Below are 25,323 nucleotides of genomic sequence, written 5' to 3' on the forward strand. Positions count from 1 at the left end.
CTGCTCGGCGGCAAGAACCCGTTCCTGGGCGTGGCCTACATCGTGGTGGGCACGCTGTGTCTGCTGCTGGGCATCGTGCTGCTCGTCATACACGTGCGGTGCTCCAAGAGGTAACTACTGACCTATAGTGAACCTTACGTCTTTGAGATAAGGTGTAATGCTGCTCGGCGGTGAGAACCCGTTCCTGGGCGTGGCCTACATCGTGGTGGGCACGCTCTGCCTGCTGCTGGGGATCGTGCTGCTCGTCATACACGTGCGGTGCTCCAAGAGGTAACTACTGACCTATAGTGAACCTTACGTCTTTGAGATAGGGTGTAATGCTGCTCGGCGGTGAGAACCCGTTCCTGGGCGTGGCCTACATCGTGGTGGGCACGCTCTGCCTGCTGCTGGGGATCGTGCTGCTCGTCATACACGTGCGGTGCTCCAAGAGGTAATAACTGACCTATAGTGAACCTTACGTCTTTGAGATAAGGTCTAATGCTGCTCGGCGATGAGAACTGAAAAATCGATCTAGCTAGGTCTTATCTCTGGGAAAACTCGCTTTTTTGAGTTTTTAGATGTTTTCCGAGCAAAGCACAGTCTCCCAATATCAGATATTTCCATTTTATACTACAAATTTAACTAATCTTGAAATTTCGGTTTCCATACTATCTTTTTATGTTTTTTTTTTCTTGTGACGCAATATCGCACAGCATTAGTGTATAATCCACTTATCCCTTAAACCCACAGGGGGTTTACATTCCCCCTTAACATTCTAACATTATAACCTTTCCTACTCCAGCATCATAGGCCCTCCTCCCGATTCCTTGCTCCTAGAAGTCACCGACAGCCAACCGGCTTGCGTGTAAGTTTATACACACTGTAGTCTCTATTTTGAAGCGTAGCAACAGTATTTAGTATAGTTGGTACCCTAACTTATGACAAGTTTTCACAGACAATAAAATATGACATTGATGCATCAAGGCGGTTTGTTAACAAGGGCCTATAGGGAATCGCGAAAATCGACATTTAGGGCTCATTTAGACGATGCGAGAACTCGAGTGCGAGTTTCATTCATCATCATCATCATCATTTCAGCCTATATACGTCCCACTGCTGAGCACAGGCCTCCTCTCATGCGCGAGAGGGCTTGGGCTATAGTCCCCACGCTAGCCCAATGCGGATTGGGGACTTCACACACACACCTTTGAATTTCTTCGCAGATGTATGCAGGTTTCCACACGATGTTTTCCTTCACCGAAAAGCTAGTGGTAAATATCAAATGATATTTCGTACATAAGTTCCGAAAAACTCATTGGTACGAGCTGGGATTTGAACCCGCGACCTCCGGATTGAAAGTCGGGCGTCATATCCATTCGGCCACCACCGCTTTTCATTACCTCGCGGGTTTTGGTCGGTCGGTTGAATTGGACGTAACCAATAGTCCGCAATGTAACTAACAACGCATGCGAGTTCGCGCGCCGTCTACATCAGCCCTTAAGTATACTGAAGAAAATAAACACTATGTATGATTGTTGTCACCATAAGATGTCGGGGCTTAATATAGGTTTAGGTATTCAGGAATGGCTAAATGCACTAGGTAGTACATTCGTAAGGCGTAGGTATTTAACGCGAGAAGTTAGCGAGGCGTAATGCAGTTTCTTTATTGCACTAAGTGACATTTAATCGCACATATAGGTAAGGACTAATGACACTAACTAATAGGGAATATTAGGCAAAGCTCTGCGTAGGTGGCACCACTAGCAAATACAGTAAACAAACCTCATTGACATGATCAATGACACATCATGCGTCACTAGGTCAATCACATAATATGGCCTAACACGACAATCGAAAGTTCGGTTTCTGCCTCTCTATCACTCTTGCTTATTCGATGTTCGATCAATAGAGAGGCAGATAAAGAAAATTAGATTTTCGCGTTTCGCAGTAGGCCACCTGTAAACAAACCGCTTTGGTGCATCAATGTCATAGTCAAAAAACTATTTAAGGCCTAGTATGCATAAGTTACTCTATGGGTTACTAAACAAATTAGTGCTGCACTCTGGCGGCAGAACATTGCAGTAACACTCCCTATTACATTAGTTGTAGTACTTGTAGCAAATATTCATTTCGTCACTATGTCATTATAATTATATCGGTTGTGGCCTGTAACACGAGCAAATAATTAAAGCATAGATTGTACTCCTCAAACGGTGACACTTTTGTTCAACAACTTTTAAAAATTATGAAGTATTTAGACTCCCTATTTTTCATACAAAATAAATATTATCTTCAATGGAAGCCATCGCCACGCCATATCATTGTGATTGACGTTGCTTGTCACGCCTTAATCATAACAAAATTCGCAATACATTGCGTCTTAGAATAAACTTTAAAGTGTATTAAAAATCAAACCACAAGTTATTTTTAAAAATCGCTGAACAAATGTTGGTCAGTATGAGGGGTACAGCCTACAGTTAAATTTTTTGCTCATATTATAGGCCACACCCGGTATACATTATTATAAGTAAAGGGTAAAGAACCATAAAGATAAAATAATTAGTTATCTATTATAAAAACAGCGTAGTTAAGCGATATCTTACATAGGTATACAAAACGCTAACGTAATAGTTCTACTTTATGGAGTTATACAAATTCTTATTTACAAGAGTAAAAGAGACAATATGTGGCTTTACATCAGAGAATGATCCTTATGTACATGGAGCATAAGGGGATCTTCTAGGTATGGAATGCCGCACGGGTTTGATACCTCGTCTACTATAGTCAGACCGTAAAAATTCTGCAGCGATTTTGATGGCCCACGCAGTGCAAGTGTCATTTTAAACGTCAAACTTCTATGAAATTATGACCTATACAGGCTATACATAACACTTACACTGCGTGGGCTATCAAATCCGCTGCAGACTTTGTTTGGTACGACTCTATTATTTTATTATCATAAGATTAAAATATATAACGATGTTTTTATTTCCAGCACCACCGAGATGATCAACGTGAACCCGCGAACGCCGTACTCCTAAACGGTGTCACAGGTAACGCTATTCAGAATCAATCCGTCTCTATCTACCAAGTGGTGCCAGAATGGGACGAATATCTTTATCATCATCATACCTAGGTCTAATAGAAATTGTCAGGCCGGTGGACCATATCAGTAACAAAAATGTGTAGACATTAAAATATATTTTATATTCTTTTTGGATGACAGTGCTAATAATAAAAACCGGTCTGTGGGGTTCCGTAGTTGCCCGTCCGTCACAAAAGGCAAAGTTTATAGGCAAATTCCTGGTTGAATACGGAACTCTAATATTTGTTATATCCGGTTAAACAAGTTTGTTAGTAAAAAAAGGCGCGAAATAAAAAAAATATTGGGATGATAACCCTTCGCGTCTACAGTTTTTAAATTTGCTCCTTTTTTACTAACGGAAATGGCTTGACAGAGTATAATTACTCTGTTTTATAGGATTTTGCTACTGATATGGTTGGCTAGCCCACTTAGAGTGCAAAACAATCTTAGCACCAACGCAACGATGCCTTTTCCAACTACTGTAGGTACTACCAAAGAGTTATTAACTGAAAAGTTGCGTGAAATAGAGTCGCTAGATTGCCCCAAACTCTTGTATGAATGTTTCGTCGGGTGACAAGCAAAAGTCACTAAGGACTATCAAAAAATTAAAGTAACAATGCACTTTATTACACTTGTAACACGGTTTATTGTCCAATAATTTCAATGGTGTTTGTTAGTGACTTTTGCTTGTCACCCGACCGTTTGAAAGTTGTTACTATTTTTAACATCTCGTGGTTAACATTTAGGTGACAAGTAAAAGTCACTAATTAAAAAAAAATTAACAAAAATCGACCTTCTTTTAGTACTTATATGGTTCACTATGGCTATGAACACTATGGCTTGTGGTGGTACTTAGTGACTTTTGCTTGTCACACGACGATTTAATGACAAAGTACTCTTGTTACCTTTTTGCTCTATGGTCCTTGACACTTTTGAAAAAAATAATACATATTATCAAGTAGAAGTTTTTTTTATTAACTTTATATACTAAAAAGTTGCACGTCCACAGTTTATTTTGATGAAATTTTAAAAATTATTTGAATTAAACGTAAATAAAGATACAAAATACCTAGTTATATTTTTTTGAGACCACGTATGAATCCGATTTGCATTTTATCCAATTTTAGTTGCAGTCTCTAAAAATGAAAACAATGAAATGTCATTGTAAATTAAAATAGAATGGAATGTATTATTTTATTAGCAAGCGTGTACAGTCAACAACAGAGCTATGAATACAGGCAAAGTGCCAATAATATGTATACACCTTAATGTACAGGCAATAAAGTACTGTATACATATTTTTGGCACTTTGCCTGTATTCATAGCTCTGTTGTTGACTGTACACGTGTGATTGTGTGTCACCCCATGAAGACGTCCATAGGCTACGATAATCACTTACCATCAGGCGGGCTGTATGTTTGATTGCAAACATTTTAAATTACAACTACTAATATTAACTGTATAAATGAGTTAACGAAAAACGAAAGTTTGCACATTTTCGTATTCTCGATTTGAAAAGTACCTACTCGATCGTAAGATCAAGTTCCTTATTAAGGTTGATTATTGCTTATTTAAACAACTTTTGTGCAGGATGTGGGTCTCGGAGTAATTAACAATGGAGCCGCCATTAACAGGCTTTCCCCTCTGTCGAAAATAGGCGGCCAATGGTCAACCACATGTCAACCATATGTATGGACTGACGTTTATCTGACATGACGTACCTATACATTTGATGTGCCCCTCCCCCGCAAAAACGGCAGACTATTTTGTACCGAAAATTTTAGACATGGCGTCTCCGTTGGTTATACCCTCTAAGATGTGGGTATTTAAAATCTATATTTTACATATTTTATGTAGAAATGGTAAATTAACAATTATTTGTTGTGTTTAAGTATTGTTTAATTTTAATATAAAATATTTCAGAATTATTGCACATGATACTTAAATAAATTACTTACACACGTAGATGTGTTAGATTTTTGTTAAAATTGTAAAGTAGAGACAAAAAATAACGGCTTCGAATATAAATTGATTATAATGTATTCTCTAAATAATGAATTAATTAATCAACTACTTTGCCATTTTGCCAATCTCTTGAGTTAAGTGATAGGTCTTTACATGCGAATCAGGCCCTACCGTGAAAACCGAAACTTGAAATTTCGTTATAGAAAAGAAAGAAAGAAAATATACATTTATTTACGTCAAACAAAACCAGTTAAATTAAAAACAAGACATAGGTCAGATGGACCTTAAAAAGGACCCCCCCCCCACTCAGCGAATATGCAAGAGCGATAGAGAGGCATAGGTATAACGAAACTTCGATTTTCGTTTTTCGCGGTAGGCGTTCAGTAAATTAACAAGTTTTGTGCTAAATGGCATCCCAATGCCTACAGCCGTATTCGAACAATGAGATACGTCAAATACTAGATATTGAAACGATATGGATTGGATATGTCAGTGTCAAAAATGACGTTTTTGTTTGAAGAAAAGTCAATTTTGACACTTGTTTGAAACTGACATATCTAATCCATATCGTTTCCAGATCTATTAATTGACTTATCTTAAAGTTAGAATCGGACCGCTAGTCTCAATTAAAGGTTGCATTTGAGTTAGTAGACATAACATTTTCTGCGGTATGTAAATATAAAAGACATATTAATGCAATATAAGTATATATCATAAAAGGATAGATTCCTTCTGTATTATTTTGTATGTATCTCGCTCTTTGCTTTAAATTGAAGTGATACTAACCTGCGATTTATTTATTGAAATATTTTTTATTTGAACTAATGTTTTAGTTCGTTTTTTTAGCATTAGAAATAAGGTAAACAATCTTGACGTGTCTTTTAAATGAAAAACACATGTTAAAAATAAGTTACGGCAATTATGTAACATTTATGAATCTAATACGATCATTTATATTCTTCTGCTTTCATAAGTAATAGTTATAGATTTTTAAAAAGCGTTTTTCAATTAAAAGACATGTTGAGATCGCTTACCTTCTTCCAAGTTCTTTCTAATGCTAAAAAAAACGAACTATAGTTTATTAATTAGGATTCAACTTAAATAATAAATGTTAATGAATTTTATTATGTACTAATTAAGATTTCAAGTGCCTTCTTGTTCACAGTAGACGCTTTTGTGTAATATTCGAGCATTATTTCCATTATTACCGATGGATTAATGATTCATATTTGTAGCATTCTAATTAGCAACAAAAATAAATTAAAAGCAACGATTTAATGGAATGCATTTATCTATAAAAAGCGATCGAATGATTATTTTCCTGCGCAAGACGCGATCTCGCATAAAACCTAAGTTTTATTGCATAACCGCGACCACCGAAGTTCGCAAATCGCGGGCATCTTTCATTGTCACTCTAATTATATAAGTAAAAGAGATAGATGCCCGCAGTGGTCACGGTAGGCCCTCTGATCCACACTTTAAAGTTTAAGATGAAATAGTGCTCTCGAGTTTGACAGCTGAAGATGGCGGAATTGTCAAACGTCAACTTCTGGCTACTGAATAATACCTACATATAGTCTGACAAAAAAGAGTAGAAATGAAAAAGTGGCAATACTGTAGTGTCGTCCCTTTCAAATCAATCTATATAAGAAAACGGGACGACACTACAGTTTGCCATTTTTTAATTTCTACGCTTTTTTGTCAGACTATAGAGTCGTGCAGTGCCATTCACATTAGCTGTCAAATTCCAACATCATCAATGGGTCTTTGCAGAAAACCAATGAGACGACTTTTTCAACTTACCGGATTAACGCTGCGTCCTACGCAAGCGAACAACTCGCGAACGTGACGCGGCGCGGCGCGGCGGGCCCAAGGCATTCGCGTTCGCAACGAGATCGCCCACGTAGGACACTTGTATAGGTATCAAAGGATTGATTCACCCTGCTTCGCTTCGCGTTCGCGTGTTGTTCGCCTACGTAGTACGCTGCGTAAATACGCAACGGTGTTTTAAAACGTGCGCAGTGTAAGAGTTACATATTGTGAGCATAACTACCCGTACCTAAAGTCAAAAATATAGTATAAGAAATATAATACCTATGAATAATGTAATATTCAAGCACTTGGACCAAATCATGAAATATAATAATAGCTTTTGATATGTATGTATAATGCTTTTATTAATTATTAAGTCAGTATTAATGCCCTCTGGATTCTTAACAATAACAAATATTTCTTTGAGATTTGTTTTTTAGAGTTTGTTGTTATTGTTAACGTATTGATTTCTAAAAACATTGTATATCTCGTTTTAAATTTGTCGTCTTTACTCAAAGAGAACATAACTATGTATTCGTTAAATGTGGATGTTATGTTACTGTACCTACTGAATTGTTTTTCTGAAATGAATTTGACTAAATTAAACAATGAGATGTTCAGATACTATGCGCCATGATATGCAAAGTTTATAGACAACAATACAATTGGACGTAGTTTAGGGTAAAAGATCCAATCCACAAAAATTTGTTAGTGAAATTTGAACTTTCTTTCAAACGGAAAAGTCATTCATTTAAATGACAAATTTTAGAGGATGGATCTTTTACGCTAAACTACGTCCAATTTAAACCCGAAATTATTAACCTTTCTTATGTTTGTGGTGGTTCAAACAGAAAAAAAAACAATAAAATAATATTGTCTTCGGTTACAAGCAATAAAATGACAAAACATCGGCAAGGATCATACACAGACGAGAGACTAAGGCCTGAAACGAGACAACTACCATATTAACCCTTTATAAGGCAGAGGCGATATATCGACCACATACGCTCAATCAGAAATTCAACCATACTGTTTTAATAATAGGGCTCAAAATCGTTTGCATTAATTGAATATTCAACTTGCTTTTAAAATAGATTTTTGAAATGTAGGCTTCTGATAGCTGCAACAAATTCTGCGATAGCACGTCCCTGTCAACGGGCCTTATAAAGGGTTAAAGGAGTAAATAGTGCGAAATATTGTAGCTAAAATTTTGATACCTAGCTGTAATAGGCGTAACTGTACGACCACATACATCATCATCATCATCGGCCTACTCTCGTCCACTGCTGGACATAGGCCTCTCCTATTGCACGGCATTGAGCATGATTTGCGGCAACTCTGATCCAGCTCTTGCCAGCCACCTTGCGAAGGTCATCGCTCCCTCTAGGCGGGTACATACGCTTTGTGCTAACTGCATATAGTTACGTTAGTGTTTGAGCTACGCCATTATGGGCCGTATTACAGGGCCGTTCAGCGCGATCTTCTAAATTCTAAATTATATTTTGCACTATTTTGTCTCAGAATTTCTTTGTCTGTCATATATTTTAATTTATCATTATTTCTGTAAGTATGTATACTTATGTATTTATTTGCTATTCGGAATTAACTACACTTATTGGATCTCTAGGTACAATATGTATTGAATATTTTAGATCAATGTTTTTATGTCTTAGGATTAGTTGTTACATATTAAATAAATGTTTAGATATTTAAAGATAATAACAACTTCGTTTTATTTAACAATTCCTCTTAACGCACAATATTGATTACTTACTTATAATGATATAGGATGAGCAAATATCGAGTAAAAGTGCATATACATTCCCCGTCTGTCTGTCTGCTTGTGTGTCAGACATGAAGCGTTTATGTCGGTTCTTTTTTAATGAAAATATAACCTCGTTAAGAATAATGGCCTCTACAAATTTAGGTACTTTTAAGGCCTGTGCATGCCGGTTGCGTGTGCGTGACGTGCAGGTGTGCGTGCGGCGTTGTAGTATACAGATCCTTATGAGAGACGGCACACCGCTTGCGTGACGTGTGCGTGTGCGGCTCCAACATTTTAACGCACGCGCACGTGCACGTCACGCACACGCAAGCCGGTGTGCACAGGCCTTAACTCTTAACTGATAACCGATAAATGGTGATTTAAAGTTGCCTATCAGAATAATTAACATGCGATACGTAAATCCAAATCTAATCTACTCTTAATTCGTCTAAAACGTAATAGGTAGGTATACACTCCAGCGCATGATTGTTAAGGACTTATTTCATATCTATGCATCTGATACATGTGTTTCGTTATCGGCATTCAGACGGCTAATTAATCAAGGATACGAAAAACAATCGACGTACGCTTTTTCTTTGTTTCATAAAATGTAACCAAATCGTCGAGGTACGTATTTTGCTTCTGCGTGCCACCGTTGCGTAGCCGACAGCGATACATACGCGTGTAGTAAGAATAATATCATTATACCGATTTGCTTATGGCTCCTCTACACGATGGCCCAGCGCCGGCCATTCCAAGGGACGCATTTATGCGTTAGAGGGAGCAAGTGATATTGCTATCTCATTCTACCGCATGGCTGCGTCCCTTGGAGTGCCCGGCGCTAGCCCATCGTGTAGAGGAGCCATTAAATTACTATCCCAATGCACAACAGATTATTAAGTAAGTACCTACCCTATAGGTAGTATTACGAATCATCGGAATAATAAGTTCCCCGACCGGCATTATTGCGGATACTGGTGATTTAGTACATAAGTGGTTTAAACGACGGCTCGCATGAGGGCTTATTATATTCACACGGTCGCTGGACACATTGGAAATGGGAACCGAAGTAGGACCGAAAGCTTCCGCAAAACGCCCATTTACTTGTTTTGAGACGACTGCTCTTGAAGAAAAAGAAAAAGCCCTAGAACTTGTCTATTTTCTAAGGAAATTGTAGGTGCGACTCTCCGCCTGATGATCCGGGATTAAGAACACTTTAATCGCATTAAAATATCGTCGTTATTCCGGCATTTAGTTTATCTGAAGAAAATAAAGCACCATACTAATCGTTTTATCTCCGATACGCGGCGTGTTGAAGATTACCGGTAGTTGTGAACCGACGTCCGAGTGTTGACGTCGCGATGGCCAAGCTAGTGGTGTGGGCGTGTCTGCTGGTCGCCGTCGCGGCACAGGACGACTTGTACGAACTCAATATTATACACTTCAACGATTTCCATGCACAGTAAGTACATTTTTTCTTCCGTTAAGCTAAATAAATGTGCGAACATGCTCGACTTGTTGGTTTGTCTGGACAGGGCTAACTCACAACTGTCTTCAACAACAAAACCCAATTTATACTTCTGTCGTTCTTACACTTAATCTAGGTAATGGGTCTAACTTTGATCTGCTACAAATATTGACCCGGTTTGTAAACAAATACCGACTTAGGTACCTATCTATATTGATTTTCATTACATATATATACAATCTGGGTTTCTGCTGCGAGTAGGTATCTCAAACTAACTAATGACGAAAAAACCAAAAGGAAGGGTTAAATGTTCTTATTTCGTGTGTAATTTCGTAGCGTCGGTCGAAGCAAGCCGATGAACGATGAGCCGATGAATTTATACGGAAAAATCCGTAGTGGAAATATAGTTCTTAAAACTACCTACTTATTTAATTCCCAGAGGTAGAACAAACGTCTAGTAACATTTATAAAGGGGTCGGTTTTCTGTTATTCTCTACAAAAATTTGCTGACCCCTGACCTATTCCCTGTCGCCACCTAGGGACTGTTCTAATAGCGTGCTTCATTGTAGTTTCGAGGAAGTCAGTCCCTCGGGCACAGTATGCAACCCCGCCGACACCTGCATCGGGGGCTACGCGCGGCTCTACACCGCCATCCGCGAGGCGCGCGAGGCGGAGCCCGACTCGCTGGTGCTGAACGGCGGCGACACATTCCAGGGCACCATCTGGTACAACTTCCTGCGGTGGAACGTCTCGCAGCACTTCATGAATCTGCTGCCGCATGACGCACACGTTTGTATCTTATTACCTTTAACCAGCCGCCATTGACTTCATAGGGTAATTGCGTCAGTTTAGTGTCCAGTGCCAGTTTCCGTCCACTTGACGGATTAGCAAATAATACATTTCATTTTTAACTTGCTACTTGCAAAATATATTTTTTATGTAGGTAGATAAATTGTTTAGATATTAAATTAAGGATTGCAATAAGTAAGTCTAAATTTGTGCAGCAATGAACGTTTATATTCAAATTTCTTCAAGTGGACGAAAACTAGAGCCGGATGAAAACTAGCGCAATGACCCTATACATGATGATTTTTAATTGGTGATCAAGAAGATCAACTCAGTACCTATTCTTTTTATGTTACTAACCGATTGAGTTTTCAGGTTGGCTCAATAAAAAATAATAAAATAATGACATCAAGCCCATATCAGTCTTAATTTGTTTAATTAGACATGAATTATGTGTCGCTTAACTTAAAACTCGGGTAAATTCATCTGTCAGATTATGCTATTTTGGTATAGGCACCTAATACGGTAGATATTAACGGAGAGGGTGGAATGGATTTACCCGAGTTTGAAGATATATAAGCGACACATATATGACTATATAAAATAACACAAACAAATCGATTTGACAACCTGATTTATCGGGGTATAAGTACGAGTAGGCATGTGTCTGATTGATTGATATATGATATGATTTCAAATTCTATTCGGATTAATACTTTTATCAGAATGTACCTACGTTTTTATTACAATACCTCTAATCTTACCCTAAAGATTTCGGAAGAGGTTAATCACATAGGTACAATTAATCCGTAAATTGTATTTTTTTAATAACTATTGGTTCCATTCCATAGGAAACATTGTTCAGTATAATCATCTTCATCAGCTACAGAACCAAAATCTCTTTAAAACACGGCATTTTTCTGTCAAACTTTCGGCGCGATTCGGGAAATGAATTAGCGATTCACTAGATACGAAATAGTAACGATATGTGACGTTCCACGGCAAAAAGTACCTTATGGCGGTTGGCGCTCACGCTATTATTAACGCCGCTCCAATATTATTGCGGCCATAAGGTACCTTTTGCCGTCGAACGTCACTTATCTTTACTATTTCATATCTAGTGAATCTCTAATTCATTTCCCGAATTGGCTACTTTCCTACTAGTCAAATCAGTTTCTTTTTTAGAACTGTCAAAACGATTTTCTAATATGGAATTTATATGAAAACTTGTGTCACTACACAAGTCACAGTCAGCTCACCTACTTTTTATACTTCCATCCGATTTATTAAATATAAATTATGTTTAAAAATAACTGCTAGGTATCTATGTTTTTCTAATAATTATCTGGTGCTTTATTTCGTGCACGGTGTGGAATAATTTATTTTAAGTATACGAAAGTGCCCAACTGAGCCGTTTGAATGTCCTCGCCAGGTGCTGGGCAACCACGAGTTCGACCACGGGCCCGAGGGCCTGCTTCCGTACTTGGAGCGCCTGAACGCGCCCATGCTCGGCGCCAACGTGAACACCACCTTCGAGCCGGAGCTGACGCCCTACCTGCGCAACCACATCGTGCTGGAGCGCCGCGGGCGCAGGATCGGCATCATTGGAGTGTTGCTCAGAGTGGTTGGTACATTGGGTCGTTTGAATGTTGCCCTCGCCAGGTGCTGGGCAACCACGAGTTCGACCACGGGCCTGAGGGCCTGCTTCCGTACCTGGAGCGCCTAAACGCGCCCATGCTCGGCGCCAACGTGAACACCGCCTTCGAGCCGGAGCTGACGCCCTATCTCCGCAACCACATCGTGCTGGAGCGCCGCGGGCGCAGGATCGGCATCATTGGAGTGCTGCTCAGAGTGGTTGGTACCTATTGCGACCAAGCCTAGTCGTTAGTGACCTTGGCTGCGACCCTTCATAACCCCTATTTGAGTGATTGCGTTCGTTGCTTATTAGGAATGTGCCCTATGTATTCCTATTTATCTATTTAAGGACATTTATATCGCCGCTTATAGTACCCATAGCACGAATAAGAATAAGAATGATTTATTGCAGTACTGCGTACATTTGTGGACGAGCCATGGAAATCCGGCTCGAAGGACCGAGCTTAGTTACTCGCGAAATGATAAAACCAATGATGCGGTAAAAAACAAAAGTACATACGTACAGCAAGCAGTATCTAAATACATATACTTTTTTTTATAACGCCAAATCAATTCAATTCAATTTAATTGTTACACATTAAACACCTTTAAATATTAGCAGTCAAGCGGAAACGTTTCAGATTATAATTATAAGTACCTATATGTATAGAAGGTATGCCACTGTTACAGGTCTATCTAATTTAGTAGTCAAATAAGGCACGATTTTATCTTAGACGTTAAAAAGTAACTCTTATGTACATAGTAAATGATTTCAGTTCTCAGCGCCAATCGGAGGCGTAATAATGGAAGACGAGGTGGAAGCCATCAACCGCGAGGCGGCCATTTTGGAGGAGCAGGGAGTCGACATCATCATAGTGCTGTCTCACTGCGGCTACGCTCCCGATCTGTAAGTAGATACTTCTTAAGTTTATAATGGGAGAGGGGTGCCGCCGCTGCAGGCCACAAAACACTGCCTGGTTCCAAGATACGGTTGGCAAATAGTTAAGAAATACGAACGTTTTCGAGAAAATGTGATGAAAAACAATTATGCCTTGCATCTGTATCAATCTTCGTCCCGACAAAGCTTCGCGAAAGGCGTGGCGTTCAAACATTTAACCCTAAAGATACTTCTGCTAGTTCTGCTTGTAATACGTTCGCCAATCCGAGGCAGAGGGCCTACCGCGAACCACGACGTGTTGTCTCCCTGTCACACTTACGTACGAATTTACAAGTGTGACACAGAGGCAACACGTCTAATCCAACGCCATCCACTCCAAGGACGCATTTATGCGTTAGAGGGAGCAAGTGATATTACTATCTCATTCTACCGCATGGCTGCGTCCCTTGGAGTGGCCGGCGCTGGACATCGTGTAGAGCAGCCATAACGTGGTTCGCGGTAGGCCCTGAGTATATTGTAACATGGTTATATGCAGGCGAATGGCGGCGGAGATATCGTCCTCCGTGGACATCATAGTGGGCGCGCACTCGCACACGCTGCTCTACACCGGGGATTCCCCGAACGGCGACTCGGCGGGCGGGGACTACCCTACGCCGGTAGTGAGGAGCGATGGACATCGGGTAACAATTATGAGAATTTTTTTTATAAGAATAAGGGCTGATTTAGACGGCGCGCGAACTCGCATGCGATTTTAGTTACATTGCGGAAAATGGGTTACGGCCAATACAACCGCCCTGTCATAACCCGCAATGTAATGAAACTCGTATGCGAGTTCGCACGCCGTCGATATCAGCCCTAAGAGAAACCATTTAAGGCCGAGCCACACCGGTTTGCATGTGCGTGACGTGCGCGTGTGCGTGCGCTAAAATGTTGGAGCCGCACACGCACGACACGACGATTTTTCTCTTTTCGCACATACTCTACCTCAGCTCTATTTGTTATAACGTATACAGATATTAAATATAAGTTCGAATTTACTTCCCAACGATCCTTTATTTGTGGCAATAGAACTGTGTTTATTAATTTCCTTGAATATAAAAGGGTGTGATTATGGTCGTAAACAGTTTTATTCAAGTTTCCTCATTCAAATACACAACCTATTTATGTACCATCGCCCACACTGTTAACTGTACATCGGTGGGCCTTATGCCTTTTGTAATAAGTTCACCGATGTACAGTAAGGTTAGGAGTGTTGCTGTTTGTGCGAAAGCGGTCTTCACCAAATAAAACATATCGTTTCCGTAGATCCTGGTAGTCCAAGCATCGTGCTACACGCGGTACCTGGGTAACATCAAGCTGTTCTTCGATGACGCCGGCATCATCCAGGGTTGGGAGGGAGTGCCCATTTTCCTGGGATCCTCTATCGTGCAAGGTATGAATTAAACTTCGTCTAACGTAGTGCACTATAGTTCGTTTTTTTAGCATTAGAACGAACTTGCAAGAAGGTAAGCGATCTTGACATGTCTTTTAATTGAAAAACGCTTTATAAAAATATAAAACTATTACTTATGAAAGCAGAAGAATATAAATGATCGTATTACATTCATAATTGTTTGTTACATATTTGCCGTAACTTATTATTAAAATGTGTTTTTCAATTAAAAGACACATCAAGATTGTTTACCTAATTTCTAATGCTAACCGAAGTATAGTGACCGCCAGGGAACCACCGAAAAGTAACCCCACACACTTAAATTTTTATCTAATAAAATAAAAGTAGGAAGTCGATTTCATAATGTGGCAACACTGGTAGTAGTGCACAGTGTTGCCATATCAGGAGATCGCTTCCCTAAAGATCGGTTTTCCTAGGATAGCGGTGCCGTCATATAGCGGCCGTCTCCATACTAAATAATACGGTTAAATATGGATGTCGTAGTATTTGTATGGAGACGGCCGCTATATACCCCCACTACTAATAAACCCCCATATTAGGGATGTTTATTATATCAACTAACCCCATACTACACATAAAAAAAAATTGAAAGTTTGTTTTAAATTTGATCATTAATAGCTGTCAATAGAGTTGAATATTATATCCGCCATAAATGTCTTCGTATGTGGTAAAGGGTTAAAAATGTATAAATGTAGTATATTTACATATGTAAGTACAATTAACCTAAACTGCAAAACGTAATTCAAGACCAAAAAAAGTGAGACAATGTTGCCATTGCAATAATTTGTTTCTAAAATTGTAAATTCCTTTTGATAAATAATCACGCTAAGATAATTTATTCATTAGTAATTTTACTCCTACTATTTAAAAAGTACTTTTATTTATTTATTTGTACATAAATACAAGACGCGCTAGTAAAAAAGTGGCAACATTTCTTACTTTTTTTGGTCTTGAATTACGTTTTGCAGTATAGTTTATAAGTAACAGACTAACAAATGTGGACTGTATTTGTCTGAATAAAGAAATTATTTATTTATTTATATGACGGCACCGCTTTCCGAGGAAACCAGAGCTTACTCCTTATTTTCTTGGATAAAAATTGCAGTGTCGGATTACTGGTTCCCTGTCGGTCCCTGGTGCCACTACGTTACTAAAAGCAAAAAACCTTAAGCGCTTAAAATTTAGAATTCTTCTCTGATGCGTACTTTATTACCTTTGTGTAATTAATATCTCAGTCGAATGATTGCAGACCCTCAAATGATGGCGGAACTAGAGCCATGGCGTTCGGAAGTGGACGCCGTTGGTAAGGAGGTGCTGGGTCGCTTGCTGACTCCCCTCAGCCGCTCCTGCTACTCGCGGGAGTGCAACATCGGCAGCTGGGCTTGTGACGGCTTCCTGCAGCAGGTGAGGGTTCAGCAGCAGTGCACGTAGGCAAGGAGGTGCTGGGTCGCTTGCTGACTCCCCTCAGCCGCTCCTGCTACTCGCGCGAGTGCAACATCGGCAGCTGGGCTTGTGACGGCTTCCTGCAGCAGGTGAGGGTTCAGCAGCAGTGCACGTAGGCAAGGAGGTGCTGGGTCGCTTGCTGACTCCCCTCAGCCGCTCCTGCTACTCGCGGGAGTGCAACATCGGCAGCTGGGCTTGTGACGGCTTCCTGCAGCAGGTGAGAGTGTGAAGCCTGCACAGGTTTACGTTCCAGTTTGAGCATAGGTGAATACTTTCGTATGACTGGTACGTCTGCCCGGCTGTTCTCCTGTAAGTACAGGCACCTGCAATAATACGTTACTCTTCGAAGACCGCAAAAATATGTTACACGCTCTTATGACTCTACAAATAAGATCGTGTCCGATATTTTTGCGGCCTTCGTTGTGCAGGTGACTGTACAGGTCACATTTCTCAACCGTTTATATCGATTTGTTAGCTCCGACAAATCGATATAACGGTAAATTAAAGGGACAAAAACACAAGCAATGAACTAAATGATTAAATTGAAAATACATTTTATCAAATCTCTGCCAAAATATCATACAGACATTATTTGTGATAATGATTGTAATATAAACAATGTAATGTGTATTACAGCTGATGGAGCGCGCTAATGAAGGTTCGTGGAACGAAGCGCACGTCTGCTTGATCAACGCCGGCGGTCTGCGTGCGGCCATCGATCGCGGCGGTAAGTGCTCCTCCTCTAAATCTAAGGCCTTGAGCACATTGCCGTATTATATTTAAGAACTAGCCTTACGGGCACTGAAAATGGTACTAGTTCAGCGGTGTCACTCACGAATTCGAGCCAATCGTGCAGCCTAACGCAACTAGTTGCGACCAATCGCGTGCGTGATGCGAACACATCATGAAAAAAGTATTTGCGGAAACTAAGTAAATATATTGAAAAGCGCTGGTGGCCTAGCGGTGAGAGCGTGCGACTTGCAATCTGGAGGTCGCGGGTTCAAACCCCGGCTTGTACCAATGAGTTTTTCGGAACTTATGTACGAAATATCATTTGATATTTACCAGTCGCTTTTCGGTGAAGGAAAACATCGTGAGGAAACCGGACTAATCCCAATAAGGCATCTAGTTTACCCTCTGGGTTGGAAGGTCAGATGGCAGTCGCTTTCGTAAAAACTAGTGCCTACGTCAAATCATGGGATTAGTTGTCAAGCGAACCCCAGGCTCTCATGAGCCGTGGCGAAATGCCGGGATAACGTGAGGAAGAAGAAGTAAATAGAAAAGAAATAAATTATCTCGATCTGTCAAGTTGTAAAAAAAAATTCTCGTTTACATAGCGGTGACGACCGAGGGCCTCCTGATGGCGATGCCGTTCGAGAACTACGTGCAGGTGTACGACCTGAAGGGCGAGCACCTGCTGGAAGCGCTGGAGTTCTCCGTCGGCGTCTACATGGAGCCCGGGGACTTCTACAGCGGTCGCATGCTGCAAATCGGAGGTGAGTTGGCGGTTAAGGGGTAGTTGGTGCACATTTGACCTTTAGGAATACTTACAGCCCAGAAGAAATAATAGTACTACCGTACAGAAAGGACACTTCCTACAAACCCGAAGTTTGACAGCGATTCAGGGTCGAATCTTGCTATCACTTTCTAATATATAGCACTATCCCTTTCGGCTATTTAGGGTTGTCAAAATTCAAGTGATTATCTTATCTGTGGTCGTGCACGCACAAGGAAGTCAAGTGCTGCCAACCCTAATAATTGCTCGGAGCAATGCTGAGCTGAACGGTGCCGAGTTCGACCGGAGTGTCTTCCCACTGCTTACAGCTGCTTAATATTTTTGAACCAACCAATTTGCGACCCATATTAGGGCATTTCATAATCCGGATAAGAACTGTCGATGGAGTCGCCATAGCCGGATACGGCAAAGAAGAACAGAGAGAGAGAGATTAACCAAATGTAGTTTATCTAAATCACTTTCATTTGATATCTCACATGTGTATAGATGTAGTGCATAATAGTTATGGAAGGAAAACAATTATTGTTTTCCATCGTATTTTCTCGGAAACGTTCGTATTTTTCATGCTACTTCAATCAACCTTGGTACTTTTTGTACCGAGACTGATTGAAATAGCAAGACACGTTCGTACGTTTCCGTGAAAATACGAAGAAACTGTATGTGCAATGCAGTTTTGTTGCAATATTGACTTTTCGCAGCGCGACGGTAGCCATATAAAAAATAAATAAATAACATACAATTATATGGATGATATCATTAGGCACTGGTCCCACCGCGAGACACGGCGATATTTATAGTTACTCGCCCAGCGGTGAGCTATAAATATCGCCGTGTCTCTTTTATTTACACGGGAGTGCTTATCTTTTGTTCGTGTTTATAGCCGATAGCTCATAGCTTACTAGCTCGCGGTGGGACCAGTGCCTTACGCGGGAGACCTTTACCTCTGCCACTGTCTCCCGGCAGTTTTGGAATCATTGCCTTGACATAAATATCATTTGCAGGCCTACGCGTAGTATACAACGCATCGCAGCCCGTCAACTCGCGCGTACAGTCGGCCTCGGTGCGCTGCGTCGACTGCTCCGTGCCGCGATACACGCCGCTCGACCCCAGCGCCACCTACCGTGTCGTTACCCAGAACTACATCGGCGACGGCGGCGGCGGCTACACGGTAAATAACGACCCTTTGTTTCCCATAAAGTTTTAAGTCATAATGTATTGTTTGTCATATCATCGTTAGTCATAAAACTGAAACCTTAATTTTTTCAGGACTTTCGTAAGGTTATTCTATAGATAGGTTAGGTTTGTTTTATGCCAATCTTGAAAAGTTACGCGTTTCTGAGAAAAACCAAATATGACTAACGAAAATTCGGACAAACAATACATTATGATTTAAAACTATTTGGGAAACAATAGAGACTCGAGACTAGGCCTCTCATAATATAGTTCTAACGCTGTGCTACGCCTCCCCAAACGGCACATTGTGGGAAACGCCGCTGTGGGTAGGTTCTTCCCCCTCTTTCTCAGTAGAACGGAGACAGGGTGATCCCCACGTCATGAGACGAAACGTAACAGCAGTAACACCACCAAAAAAAAGTTAACCTTTTGCACGCCAAGAACACCTACAGTCGTTGTCACTAGTCGTGCCCACAGCACCAGGGACAACTATAGGTCATATAATATTATAGGTGTTATCATAGTCTAATAAAACATGGTCTTCTCTTCCCAGAGTGACACAAGCCTACGTCACAATAACATGGCCGCTATATATAGCGCTATCGCATATTATCATATAGCGCTGTCGCATGATGACGTAGGCTTGTGTCAGGTGACCTAGAAAAGACGGGAAGAGAGTACCAGGCGGCGTATATTATTATACCATGGGTGTTATAATGGACGCTGTCAAAGTAACCTTCACACTTTCAAGTAAGGTTTACATCTCGCTTGCGATCGGGACCTAGGAGTGTCAGTGACGTCACAGTGTAAAAAGTAAGAGGGGACCGACGCCTTTGATGTTTGCGTAAATGCCACCGCACAAGAACACAGTAGGGTTGTCACAGACTTTTACACAACTGTCCAAAATAATATGTAACAATTAACAAGACCTAATAGCCCTTTATGTAGTACAGGCCGCGTAGCCAAGATGCCGATCGCTTACGCTCCGTAGCGATCGAAACGCAACTGTCACTGTCGCACTAATATGGAAGAGTGATAGAGAGACATAATGGTTTTCGTTGTCGAAGCGATAGCGATTGTAACCTTGGCTAGGCCGGCTGAGCTACAAACAATGGCGAATGTATGCAGCTAGGGTGCGCGCGACCCACCCCTTGCCCCTCGCACCGGCACTATTTCCCTGTCTAGACGGCTTCGTCGATTGTATTATTTCATAGACCGTGGTGACGTTATTGTTATGACATAAAGCGTTAAAGTTAACGCATTTATATAGTCAGACCAAGAATAGTCTGCAGCGGATTTGATAGCCCACGCAGTGAAAGTGGTATTTTAAAGGTCAAATTTCTATGAAATTATGACTTATAAATGAGACCTGCACTGCGTGGGCTATCAAATCCGCTGCAGACTTTTTTGGACCGACTATAGACTGTGACGTTTTTGTTTAGGACAAAAGCGTTCAAAAGGTTAACACTTTTATACCAACATTTCAGATGCTGTCAGAAAACCGCGAAAACCTGGAGAACCTGCAGCTAGACTACGTGATGCTGCAGGAGTTCCTGCGGCACCAGGGCGCCGTGCTGCAAGACCTGGACGGTCGCATCGAGGTCGTCTTCTAGGACCAAAGTTTTAGAACCAACTTTAAATGTTTTCAATATAGAGTCAGAGCGGTTACCGCGAAAACCGAAATTCGCAAATTGCGGGAATCTTTCTCTTTTACTCTAATGAAGGCGTAATTAGAGTAACAGAGAAAATTCGCGGTTATAGCCCTGACCAGCGAGTCGTGTCACAAGCTATTTTTTTTAATTCTATAGAATTAAAAAAATAGCTTGTGACATATATATGGCAACATTTTTTCCCATCAAATAAGCTGTCAGTTTCAAGCTGTTATTTACTTTCATAGTGATTTTATTGCCAGGTGCGGTTTTTTTTAAATTCCCGCGTTTTTTTGTGCCACGACTCGCTGGTCAGGCTGGTCCTATTTTATACGGAGTTGAGCAATTCTCAGCAAAGTCAAATTGTATACGTTTTGTCTTATTTTAAGCTTTTATAAGGCAGGAACGAATATAATATTCCTCACTTGATTTTAATTTCAGTAGTAAGGTTCAATTTTGGGTAATACATATTCGACTCTTTCACCCATGTTCGTTAAGTGGATAACCCATATATTTTAGTCCAAATTGAAAGAACCGCTCCACTACGTAAAAAATCACGTTAAAATTAGAGCTCTATTCTAACTATTTTGGCTCAGCGATCCAAAGAGAATCTTGGCCTTAGAAACGAGAGCGTGCCACCAGTCCCCATCCTGCGCAAATTCCTGCCAGTTACAGACACTCCATTCTTTATATTAAAATACCATATATTGTGAAATTGTGATATAAAAAAAACATATTCAATCAATCAAACAAAACGAGTTTTATTTGTTCCACATCATTATTTGTAATAACTATTTAAATACAAAACTTATTTACATTTTTCCTGCACTGCTACAGTAAAGTAGCACATAAGTATTTGCTATTTTTATAAAATCTTTTATATACATAGCGTTATACTAACATTTTCTATTTTTGCATAATAAAAAAAAACAAGGCAGCAAATATATAAACAACCAAAAACTAGCCTATGTTACTATCTATTATATAATATATACTGGTCTGCAATGTCACAGCAAGCCAAATAAGACCTGTGTATTAAATTCGCGTATCGATGTCAAAAATGTATACTAAAGTACTTTATATTATTGAACACAATTTCATATCAAGTGTACCATTTTGCTCATATATTCAACATTATGATTAAATAAACAAAAATATTATTACAATCAGTAAAATTCATTCTGTGTTCAATATTTTAAAGAAAACAGCTAATTCTGATTATATTGCTATAATAACAATAGTTTTTTTTTATTGCTGTGGAGTCTACTTGGAACTTTTAAGATTACAAGCTCTATAGTTCGTTTTTTTTAGCATTAGAAATGAGGTAAACAATCTTGATGTGTCTTTTAATTAAAAAACACATTTTAAAAATATGATACGGCAAATATGTAACGAATTATGAATCTAATACAATCATTTATATTCTTCTGCTTTCATAAGTAATAGCTATTGATTTTTAATATGCGTTTTTCAATTAAAAGACATGTCAAGATCGCTTACCTTCATTCAAGTTCTTTCTAATGCTAAAAAAACGAACTATAAGTCCGAATATTTTATCATTAGTCATAGTAAGAGAGTATTATTTTAACTATTACGATGTTATGGCTTAAATTCAAATAGCCCTATATGTACAGTCAACAACAGAGCTATGAATACAGGCAAAGTGTCAAAAATATGTATACAGTACTTTATTGCCCGTACATTAAGGTCGTGTATACATATTTTTGGCACTTTGCCTGTATTCATAGCTCTGTTGTTGACTGTACCAAATCAATACATTTCATGGTTAAGGCGGTATTCCACCTGTCCAACAATGAAATTGGATAGGTGGAATACAACCCTAACATATTGCACTATGACAGCGGTCGGCAACCTTTTAGCAGCCAAGGGCCACATAGTAGTTAACGAAGTGAATGCGGGCCGCACTTTGTTAATATTTATGACTATCGGATATTGTCGTTTGTCAATATTACATACAAAATACTGTAGTCTTTAAATGGAATTTACGGTATATGTATGAAAGGCCGTTTTTAGTTAACGTCATGTACGTATTTTTAAAGTATTTCTGATAATCATTTGTAGGTGTTTAATAAATAGCATTGCTAGTCACTTATATGTAGTTCGCGCACGAACTCGGAGGAATCGTAGGCTCTATTTGCTTGTTAAGGGTGGTGTTCGACCTGTCCAATGTGTATTTTATCTCACATTTTGCTTAAGGAGTGAGTGAGAAGCATTGACATTGGACCAAGATATTGGACAGATGGAATACCACCCTTACTTAAGCACGCACTTCGCTTGTACAGCAAGAAATTCCTTAGAATTTGTGCGCGAACGATTAAACCGGGAGCGCATACCATTCCAGGTACGGTTTTCTGTAGGATCCAGTATTCTGTAGTATATGTGCAGTATCCCGCAAACAGAATGTTCGTGTGAACCTTACTATAGTAGCACAATGAAACCAACTTTACTATATCAGCTCCGAAAAACTCGGCCTAAGCCCGCCTACAACTATACGTACAACTCATCTGGACAGCTCTACTGTGTTTTGTGCTGCCGGACTTTCAAAACCAAATTTGGATTTGCAAGTCACGCTCGCGCCCATGCACGTACTCGTAATAGTTAACTAATGTAGTAAACCCCTTTCAATAGTAGGTAACGTTCATGATAAAAAAAAAACTTGTCAGGACGTCGCCGTCGACGGACACGTCTGGGAGGACATCATCACTATAGTAGCACGTATACTACTAAAACGGGACCCTGCAGAAAACCGTACCCGCAAAAAACTGTACGTCAGGGGGGAAGACCGCTAACAGGTGGCGAGCTCGACCTGCGGCACTTTTATGAAGGGCAGGCGCTGCTTGAAGTCGGCGAGGTCGGTGATGAAGGCGTCGGGGCTGTCGGCGCCGTCGCCCGGCTCGGCCGCCGTCAGCACGCGCAGCGCGTAGCCCGCGGGGGTGGGGGTGGGGCTGGGGGGAGATGTCGTGTTGCCGGGGGCGGCGGACTTGTGCCCGACGATCTGGAAACGTTGCCACAACTTTATAGCGAGGAAATGGAGCGTGGAGTCCCGGGGGTCTTTTCGGTATCGTCTCGGGTCGTCCCGTTCGTTTTTCGTCAAGTTCTTTTATTAGTCCTATTCCGCTTTCGTCCCTCGTTCTACATTGAAAGCCACCGACGGTTGTGATGTGAATGTAGAATGGGTGACGAAAGCGGAATAGGACTAATTTAAGAACTTGGCGAAAAACGAATGGGACGACCCGAGACGATACCGTCTTTTCCAGCCGAAAAACTACTTTAGGGGCTGAAAATTAAAACTGAATTAAGATGGCCTCGAGGGGTCGGGAGTGTGGAGGGTCTAGGGCGGCGGTCGGCAACCTTTTAGCGGCCGAGGGCCACATAGTAATTAACGAAGTTGACGCGGGTCGCACTTTGTTAATATTTATGACTTTATCAGGTTGTCATTGTCGTTTGTCAATATTACAGGAAGGCTCGCGACCGCCTGTTGCCGACCGCCGCTCTAGGGCTTTAGCTGGCTTCTTCAAACTCCACATGCGAACTATATTATGTATCAAGTAGTAGTTAAACGTAATACAATATATTGTATTATAATATTGTATTGTATACATTATAATGTACGGCATTAAGTCCGCCATTTGTAATTATAACTTTATACGCAATAAAGTTTAAATAAATAGATAGATGTATAGTTTAGGAGGTTCAATTTTCTTTTATACGATTTGGAATTTGTTTGGCGTATGTTTGTATGTTTGTTAAAAAGTTAGTATAAAATACCTGTATGGAAAGTTTCCTGAATTTAGACTTGTTTCCGGTCGAAAAGTGGCTCTCAACCCAACTCTTGAGATCTGACAGCTTGATTTTTTCAATGGCATCCGCCTAAAAAACAAATACATAATAACATTAAATAATGCCAAACTGATACATACTTTATGAAATTGATAGAATAAATACATGCTATTTTTTCCTGTATATGTATCGTACCTCTAAGAACAGCCTCTGGAATTGGTATTCCCTGCTAACTATTTCTCTCCAATTCCTTTCGACCTGAAATAAATTGAACACTTAACCTCGTGCCGCCCACCATACAAAATTATAGCCAAGGAAATTAGAATCTTGTTATATTTTCAATTGGGTTCATTTTCATTTGTTCGAAAATTTTACGATACAAATGAAATGCTACCTACTTTATTTTTAATTAAGGTTGACATTCCATCGAAACTGAGTGTACATCCTAATGTACATTGGGCGGCACGAGGTTAAAATAACTCATTACCGTTAAGCATTAATTAAACGATAATTCCTTTATTTATCCTCCTGAGACTAACTGTACAGTCGCCCATATATATCGGAGCGGTCAAGGTGTTCACAATATCTGAACACGCACTCTAACGCCCTGACAATAGAGGCGTGTTCAGATATTTGTGAGCACCCTGGCCGCTCCGATATATCTGATGGCGACTGTACATTACAATGTACATATTCGTGCAATTTAATTTGAACCTTTCATGAACCAAATAAAGAAGCATTTCTTTTGTTTCATTGCTTTTTAAAACAAATGAAATTAGTTCTTATTTACTTATAAAATAGGGTTCAAATTAAAAATTCGAAAACTTTATATGGTGGTACTTACGAAGTTAATAGTATTTTTATAACATAATAAAAACACTAAAAACTTATAAAT

General features: G+C 40.1%; 3 protein-coding genes and 1 long non-coding RNA gene across 4 annotated transcripts in view; 2 read left to right on the plus strand and 2 right to left on the minus strand.

Annotated features, from left to right (window-relative positions):
- The window catches only part of LOC134674549 (uncharacterized), a 420,725-nt gene that overhangs the window by 378,018 nt on the left and 17,384 nt on the right, over positions 1 to 25,323 (minus strand). The gene's annotated exons all lie outside the window — the stretch shown is intronic.
- On the plus strand, positions 166 to 8,566 carry LOC134674582 (uncharacterized). Its single transcript, XR_010099628.1, has 2 exons — positions 166 to 430; positions 2,975 to 8,566. It is a non-coding gene; the product is annotated as an uncharacterized LOC134674582 (long non-coding RNA).
- Positions 9,656 to 21,307, plus strand: LOC134674575 (apyrase-like). The gene is made up of 11 exons (XM_063532692.1): positions 9,656 to 10,068; positions 10,644 to 10,863; positions 12,293 to 12,484; positions 13,272 to 13,402; positions 13,929 to 14,073; positions 14,699 to 14,825; positions 16,096 to 16,250; positions 16,926 to 17,016; positions 17,627 to 17,785; positions 18,807 to 18,973; positions 20,466 to 21,307. The coding sequence occupies exons 1-11, from the start codon at positions 9,968 to 9,970 to the stop codon at positions 20,589 to 20,591; spliced, it is 1,614 nt and encodes a 537-aa protein (XP_063388762.1). The 5' UTR covers positions 9,656 to 9,967; the 3' UTR covers positions 20,592 to 21,307.
- The window catches only part of LOC134674573 (nardilysin-like), a 46,136-nt gene continuing 42,183 nt past the window's right edge, over positions 21,371 to 25,323 (minus strand). Inside the window, exons 22-24 of the mRNA XM_063532690.1 lie at positions 24,624 to 24,686; positions 24,417 to 24,518; positions 21,371 to 23,643 (exon numbers count right to left, since the gene is read on the minus strand). Coding sequence (XP_063388760.1) covers positions 23,434 to 23,643; positions 24,417 to 24,518; positions 24,624 to 24,686 — 375 coding nt within the window. The 3' untranslated portion in view covers positions 21,371 to 23,433. The remainder of the gene's footprint in view (positions 23,644 to 24,416; positions 24,519 to 24,623; positions 24,687 to 25,323) is intronic.

This window comes from Cydia fagiglandana, chromosome 20 (genome assembly GCF_963556715.1).
Source record: "Cydia fagiglandana chromosome 20, ilCydFagi1.1, whole genome shotgun sequence".
Classification (NCBI taxonomy): domain Eukaryota; kingdom Metazoa; phylum Arthropoda; class Insecta; order Lepidoptera; family Tortricidae; genus Cydia; species Cydia fagiglandana.

Excerpts from the sequence above, each read along its gene's own strand:
- LOC134674575 (XM_063532692.1), top strand. The coding sequence starts at position 9,968 with ATGGCCAAGCTAGTGGTGTGGGCGTGTCTGCTGGTCGCCGTCGCGGCA. Across the intron at positions 13,403-13,928 it reads TGCGGCTACGCTCCCGATCT|GCGAATGGCGGCGGAGATAT; the intron begins GTAAGTAGATAC and ends GGTTATATGCAG. Across the intron at positions 14,074-14,698 it reads TGAGGAGCGATGGACATCGG|ATCCTGGTAGTCCAAGCATC; the intron begins GTAACAATTATG and ends TCGTTTCCGTAG.